The 8,023-nt window shown below is 45.4% G+C and overlaps 1 protein-coding gene across 1 annotated transcript in view; it reads right to left on the reverse strand.

The window, feature by feature from the left end:
• Positions 1-6,733, reverse strand: part of plekho1b (pleckstrin homology domain containing, family O member 1b) — a 58,854-nt gene extending 52,121 nt beyond the window's left edge. Inside the window, exons 1-2 of the mRNA XM_063198670.1 lie at positions 6,364-6,733; positions 5,450-5,596 (exon numbers count right to left, since the gene is read on the reverse strand). Of these exons, the coding sequence (XP_063054740.1) occupies positions 5,450-5,596; positions 6,364-6,390 (174 nt within the window). The 5' untranslated portion in view covers positions 6,391-6,733. The remainder of the gene's footprint in view (positions 1-5,449; positions 5,597-6,363) is intronic.
• Between the last annotated feature and the right edge of the window lie 1,290 nt (positions 6,734-8,023).

An 8,023-nucleotide genomic window follows, 5' to 3' on the forward strand; every position in this document is an offset into this window, starting at 1 on the left:
GCACGCTGTAATAGCCATTGAAATGTAACTACCACAGCACTACAATACTATGACACAGCACAGGCCCTTTTGTAATGCACCACGACTTGGTCATTACCATACTGATAACAACAAATGTATAAAGCCGCGTCTTAAGGGGTTAACTCATTAGAATCGTGTTGTGTGTCCCATGCCCAATCTGGAGCATTGACTAGGAGGTGGCGGGTTCGAGCACCGAGTGGCGGACTGCACAGAAACACCTCGGTTACACTTGACCTTTTACGTAAGTTGCTGGATGTAAGTTGATTCACCAAAATATATGCTTTGACATGTTTCACATCATATTTCTTCTGAAAATGCACAGAATAGCCTTTCCAAAGATCCTAGTCACATGTCTCTTATACCAGCTAGTCCCCTACCACCTTGACTAACGGAAATTCCTGAAACCCCAAAGGCACTTATAGTCCAAAGCAATAAAGGCTTTTGATGTGTGTCTCAAGTGTCTCAAACCTCATCAATATTCCGCAACGGAACAACCTGCCATACTGTAGCTTCTTGCGATAATCCTTGCAATGCGTTACATAATGGTGCATTCTTGTGAAACTCGATTGTCGGACACTCCGGCTTCCGCCTCGGGAAAGCGCAATAGAATGGGTACTCAAATCGGGGTTCCGAAACACAAACTTGGAGCACTTCGGTGTACTCCGACTACGACTTTGTGTAGCCTCTTACTGCAGATGGGGTCCCCGGCGGGCCTATTCACTATTTGCTGAAAATACTTAACTACATCATAACAACTACATCATAACAACATTGCTATGACAGTACCTAGCGCCTTAAGTAACAGATAAAGACATAGCCATTACAATTTTGGTGACAGTAATGTGATACAGTAGCATAGGCTCTGCGCTAAGGGGTTAAAATTAGTGTTTTCAGACGCTTGTATTGTCCCCAGCTGTTGCAATAGAACGCATTTACAACGGTTGTCGGGAGAACAACCTCGGCTCTACCGACAGCCGAGTTTCAACAGAATGAGCCATAAGCTGGACAGTCCATCGACATTACTGTAGGTCATCAGAGTCATCAAATGACAGTGTGATAGCATCAGTCAGATGCATGCTGCTTGTGTGAGTATCCGTGACTTTTCTTTTCTGCTTGTGAGTCAGCCTTCCTGATAGGGCTGAGATGGGATTTGTCCAGGTGACTGGCTGTAATCATTGACAGTAAATAGAATGGACGCCAAATCAACGCTATTTGCCATTCAACGCTTTGAAGCCAGATTTGGGAACATTCCAACTTACATTCCACCTTAGCAACGCCAAACGCAGGTGCTGATTGGACAACAACAAGACTTCTAACGGTCAATCAAACCATGTTCTGATGCTCATTGGTCAATTTAACTTTTAATATCTCTCTAAAATAAAACATCGCCACAAAAAATCACCACCCTGCTAAGTTGGAGAGCAAGGGGACCTACTAGTTGAGCGAAAAATGATCCCCCTGGAGTGGCATTTAAGGGAGATACAGGGTTTTATGTCTCTCATAGGAATGAATGGGATTTGGCCATTTTTTGGTCTTTTTGGGTCCAACCTTGGCTCCAACTTGGCTTCAACAATGAAATAGAATTTTGGCCTCCATTCTATTTACTCTCAATGGCTGTAATCAAGAGTGACTTGAAGGCAGCCCATCTGCGTAAGGGGCCACTAGCCGTGAGCTGAGAACATTGTTATGGCTTTAAGCTCATTAGAAAGGAGATGTGCTCTCTCACTCTCTCTCTCTCTCCCCCTCTCTCTCTCATCTTCTCCCCTCTGTCTATCTTTCTCTCTCTCTCTCTCCTCTCTCTATCTCTCTCCCTCTCTCCCCTCTTCTCTCCTCTCTCTATCTTTCTCTCTCTCTCTCTCTCTCTCTCCCCTCCTCTCTTCTCTCTCTATCTTTCTCTTTCTCTTTCTCTTTCTCTCTCTCTCTCTCACACAAACACTCTCTCTCATACAGACACTCTATTTCTCTCTCTCTCACACACACACACACACACACACACACACACACACACACACACACACACACACACACACACACACACACACACACACACACACACACACACGCACACATATGACTCACCCCACTTGAACACCCCTATCAAATGGCCTATAAAATAAGACATTCACACTCGCTGCAGCCAAGTAATGGAGTTTGGAGGGGGGCTACCATTACACAAGGGCGTAGCCTTAATATAACACGAACCGCTCAGCTAGTGGAAAGCTCTACTATTCCTTAGCCTGATTGTCATCGACTTTCAAATCTCTTCGAGACTTGGTCTGACCAAGAGCATAACAATGAACAATTTCCGATTTAAATAACAATTTCCCAAACGGCATGGTTGACCCGCCTCCCTTGGTTTGATACTGGTTGTTTGTTTCTCAACAAAGTGACAGGAGTTCCCCATTTTTCCGGAGCTCAGAAAAGATATTTGTATTGCCGCAGCTGCATGATGTTGTTCGCATTTAATGTTTCACCAGGTAGGCTTTGTTTTGCTACTCGATGTCGTTCTCGTAATGTGTATTTACTCACCAATGGAATACTGTAATGGAATGTCCCGTTTAATGAGGGAATGTTATGGTAGAATGTTGTCCATGATAATATGTATGTAAAAGACAATGGCTCCATGTCTCGTGCTGACAATTCACTATACGATCACATACAGCAGAAAGAGTTTACTTCGCTGGAGATATGAATGTACAACCGCAGCTGCATGATGTTGTTCGCATTTAATGTTTCACCAGAATAAATGCGAGTTGGAGCCAACCTTTGTCGCCTTTCCTTGTCTTCGACCTGCCGCCGAATGCGGTCTGTTACACTGCACAAATATGTGCAGACATATTTGTATTGCTCCTGACCTGACTAGAAGCAACACTGAAGGTGTTGTGTCACTAGGAGTGCGCGGATTGGCTACTATTCCTTGACTTTACTACCATAGCACTACCCTGCTACGACATTACACACATTCTTCCGTAATACATTACAATTTGTTTATTGCCATTTTGGTAACAACAAGCTTATTACAGGGGCCGTGTATTAACAGTACACATACCGCTCGCTTAAACCCCCGCCTCCACCCCCCTCTCATCAAGCCACACAGGACATGCTGTACTCTTCAACACCATTAACCTAAAAAGTAGAACGCTCCCAGCCAGAGCAGGGCGGTATCTGTATCGATCTGGGCCAGGCTCGTGGACCTGTACCACTTGTGTGCCACGGTTCTGAGTTCTGGGTCGTCTGGCCAGTGCTGGCTAGGGCTGTCTCTGTATCGATCTGGGCTCGGCCCGTGGACCTGCACTTGTGCGTCATGGTTCTGAGTTTTGGGTCGTCTGGCCGGGACTGTTTCTGTATCGATCTGGGCCAGGCTTGTGGACCAGTACCATTTGTGTGCCACGGTTCCGTCTGAGTTCTGGGTCGTCTGGCCAGGGCTGTATCTGTATCGATCTGGACCAGGCCCAGTTCTGAGTTCTGGGTCGTCTGGCTGGGCCTGGTTAGCTGCCTCTGTTTGGCATTGGGCGAGGGTGTTAAGGCAAGCGGCCTCTAAGAGGCAGACTGAACATTCTTGGCTAAGCTGCACGCTGAGCTGCTGAGCAAAATACTAATACTCACACTTCCAGGCCTCAATTGAGTGTAACCCTCACGCACGCACGCACGCACGCACGCACGCACACGCACACGCACACGCACACACACACACACACACACACACACTCCACACGCCATACTTTTTGAGTCTCTCTACCTCTCACACATGCACATGCACACACTGACACGGGCACACATGCACGCACGCACACATGCATGCACGCGCGCACATGCACACCAAACACTTTATCCACTATCTACTTGACTATGGGAGGTAAATGAACACAAAACTGCAGTCAAATTAACTTCTTCATCCCCACCAACACTAGTGAACACGAGTGACTTGGCTGTGTGGCCTGAAACCTAGTGGCCTGGTTTGGCCTTCTGGGACCAAGAGGGCCGAGTTGACAAGCAATGTGGTGGAGGAGGGTGGGGGGGAGGTCCTTTCACTCATTATTTTGTCTCCACACACAGACAGTGCTGTTGAACAGACTGTATCATATACAGCGAAGGGGACAGTTGTACAAAGGGGGCAGTTGTCGTGGGCCCAGGGAAAATGGGAGCCTAGAGCCTTCATTACATTGTATGTATTGTGTGGGGTCCCTTTCAGATGACACTTAGTCACTCCTGGGCCCAGGTGTCAGCGTCCCTGATCATGTCCGCGCTTAATCAGCCAGGCAGCGAAATCACCAAACAAAAACCATACTCTTCAGTAAACCACACTCTGAGGTAAATAGTGAAGCCGAGACGGGGGTCTTTTTCAAAATAGAACGTTTCGGCTGCTATTAGTGTATAGTGCTATACACTATGTAGGCCCTACTGTACAGTAGCCTGATTCTCATCGACATTCAAAATTCTTCAAGACTTGGTCTGACCAAGAGCATAACAATGAACATTTCCCAAACGGCATGGTTGACCCACCTCCCTTAGTTTGCTTATGGTTGTTGGCTTACCGACAAAGTGGGAGAAGTTCCCGTATTTTCGGGAACTCAGAAAATACTTGCATTGCTCTTGACTTGACTAGTTGCAACGCTGAAAGTGTTGCGTCACTAGGAGGGCACAGCCTGACTAACTGTACAGCTACATTTCCCAGGCGATGCTTCTGTCCCTTTCCAGAGAAAGGTAGCCGCCCGCCAGTGACTCACACCATGAGTGGGTGGCCGAGCCAGAGAGAGCAGGGACCATGTGAGGGGGTCAGGCAATAACCTACTCTACTCTACTCTACTCTCCTCTACTCTATTCAAAAACACTCTGCAATAGCTCCAGTGTTTCCCTTACTGTGGAGACTGCTGAGACCTGCAAGAGGTGTAATCCTACTGTCGGCAATAATCAGAGAAAATAACCTGTCAGACTAAACATAGAGTTTAGGATTCTAATCAAACTACTTCTGTATGTTTTGTGATTTCAACATAGTCTTATACACACCATTGTGAACTGTCACTACCCCACGGATGTGCAGCTGACAGCACTGTGGAAAAAGAGCTTGTCACTGTCAGCTGCGCAGACAAACTCTCAGTCTCTCTAAAGGCACTCTGTCATGTCAGCGTGACCCCCTGGTGCCCTGCGTTCAGAGCGGGGCAGCAAGGAACATGACTCTGGCATTCCTTGAATGCTGCTTGACACCTGCCTAATTTTCTTCAGTTATACAGACAGTGACAAGCCTCCTACTACCTCAGTTACAAGTCAGTCCTCTTGATAACTGTTATTCGCATGCCACCATTTCTTTGTTATTATTTTGTCACAACAATCGTCCAACTGAAGATATGTTGACTAACTTTCACAGTATGGCCACAAGCTGGAACATTCAAAGCTGTCATAACATAATAATTAAAGTATTGTAGCATACCTCTTTCTCCGAGATGAAGAGGTGGTCCCCTTTGAGTATAACAAATCGGTTTTTCCAGATTTCCCTGAAAATCCCCTTTCCACAAAATTTACGAATCCATCCGACTTTGTCTGGCTGCGAGGACTGCTGGTTGGCATCCTGCGGACCCTGGTAAAAAAAAAAAAAAAGAAAGTGGGTTGTGTTAGATATAACTAAGCAGCGCTCCCTCATTGAGATTCAGAGGGCTGCTGTGAGAAACGCCGGAGACTTTTGTGAAGCCTCCTCGGCCCTGTCATTCTCTTTGTCATGTAGATATTATCACATTCCTGGCGGGCACCGTTTTTGGACTCGTGTTTACGCATCACATTTATTTTCCTCATAAACATGAAACGTGAAAATTGAAACATAAAAAAATATGCATAGGCCTGAGCACACTTTAAAAACTACTGACAGTGTGTAGCCTAAACATACACTGTCCAACAATGTCAATTGGCTCTTAGATAAATGGTTAGGATGTGGCACTAAATCTGTCACGATATCGCATGCAATGGTCATTGAATGGAATTATGAGGAAATGTTTGACAAAGTTAATGTTTAATTTGGCTACTTGTACAGCACTTGATTCAACGTGGTATAGTTTCATGTAGGATAACATTGTATCTGAACAAGCTGGCTACCTGACCTACAGGGACGTTCACAAAGGAATACCACGCTTATCTCCATTCACAAATGCACCTATTTGACAGCGATAGCTTTACATAGCGGATTGATGAACCGCATCCTGGAGAGTACTGACATAGCCTACAACTACACAGCAGAACAACAGCATTCGAATTTGCTTCAACGGCAACCAAGGTAGGCTACAAATCTATTGTGGAAATTGAACAAAAACGCACACCCAGTATTTGGTGACAATGTAACGTTGCTAACCTTACCCGTTTCGCCGAATTGTTTTTCTTCATTTTAAATCAATCCGTAACTGCTGCTTCCTCCAGCCTAGCCCCAGTCTCGTGGAATTAGCTTTATCCGTGCACAATGCGAGTTGGAAATGACATGCGATAGATTCCAAGAAAACTACGGAGCCTGGTCGGCTTTACTTCGCCTCTCCTCCCCACGTTCGACTGCCGCTACCTCCTCTCCGTCTCCGTCTCGCGATCGCGTCCTGCCTCCCTGCACTTCTCACTCAACTGCTCAGCTATGTCACTGTCTCACAAACATATCGCCGAACTAAACAGAAAAGTCTCGGGTTGCGCCAGTCAGTGTGCCACGACCTCTTGCGCGCGTCCCCCACTCTCTTGACTTGGTTCCCAGCGGTAACACTGAAGAACTGTGCAACTTGCAGTGAGGGTAACCCCGCTTTGTCCCTCCACAGCTCCACCTATGGCTGAAACCCTGGATGATGTCATGGTGATGGTGGAGAAGTAGCGGTGTTGATAGAGACAGAAGCAGCTTGAAACAAAGAGCATAGTATTTTTTTTGTCCTCTCTCCTGGACCAAAAATCATCTGGATTTTTTTTTTAACCAGAAATTATCTGGTCTACTGACACAACTTTAACTCTGGTCTCATATAATTGTGTTATATAGTTCAAAATATAAATAGGCTAATGAATAATTAAGTCCCCAGATATTAAAATGTAGGCATTTAGTGTTTTTGTGTTTTTGTAAATCTGTATCAAACACTTTGACAAGAATTACCAAACATTTTGTCTTAATGCATTGCCGTTGTATCACAGCAGGCATGTCACTTTTAATACCATTTTCTTTCATCTCTTTTGATTAAATTGGTTAAAGTGTTTTTGTGTGTGTCCTGCTTTGCACGTTGTTTTTGTTGTCGTGGTGCTATTTTAAGGGGTTATTAAAAAAGACTAGGATAATCCCCTTGTGTGTGCTGAAAGGTAGCATGTAGGCCTAATGTTGATTTGGGACATTTAGGAATGGGTGTTTGTGGTGTACTCTCTGACTTCTCTTGCAGGCAGTGCTGGTTTGTTATTGAGGAGGATTAGAGGGGTTCTGGGGGTGCAAGCAGGGGGGCTATAGAGGGGATAGCCTGATTGGCTGTGTCATGGATCCAGAGTTGAAGTGTTGGGGGTTAACCTCAATCAAGATTCAAGATTTCCCCCTGTCATGCATGCAAGCACATGTCATTGTCAGTTGGTGGTTGTCTGTCCATCCTAAATAGTTCATAAAGGAATTACATAGGCTATATGTGTATTTCAGAGTGAATTGTAAAAGCATGTGGCAAAAAGGAGCAGTTTGAAAATTGGAGAGATTTTTGGACTATTGGAGTTTGGACAAATTGAAGAGAATGTTTAAGGCATTGTAGTCCCAATACACTGCAGCTCTTTTCCTCTTTTCACTGCGTCTCTTTCCCTCTTTTCACTGCAGCTCTCCATCTCTTTCTCCTCCTTCCGTTTCTCATCTCATCAGAAGGCAAGCTAAGCCAAAACCAATTGGCAACAGACTTTACTATGAGTAGTGCCAAAAGCTGGAGTAATTTTGGCCGAGCTGAAAACAGTGGCATGATACCCGTTAATCCAGCCTTTGCCCAGCTGAATTTAAGAAGCACCACTGTCCCACTTCGGAGCGAGCTCTTGC

The sequence above is a fragment of the Engraulis encrasicolus genome, chromosome 5 (assembly GCF_034702125.1).
Source record: "Engraulis encrasicolus isolate BLACKSEA-1 chromosome 5, IST_EnEncr_1.0, whole genome shotgun sequence".
NCBI lineage: Eukaryota > Metazoa > Chordata > Actinopteri > Clupeiformes > Engraulidae > Engraulis > Engraulis encrasicolus.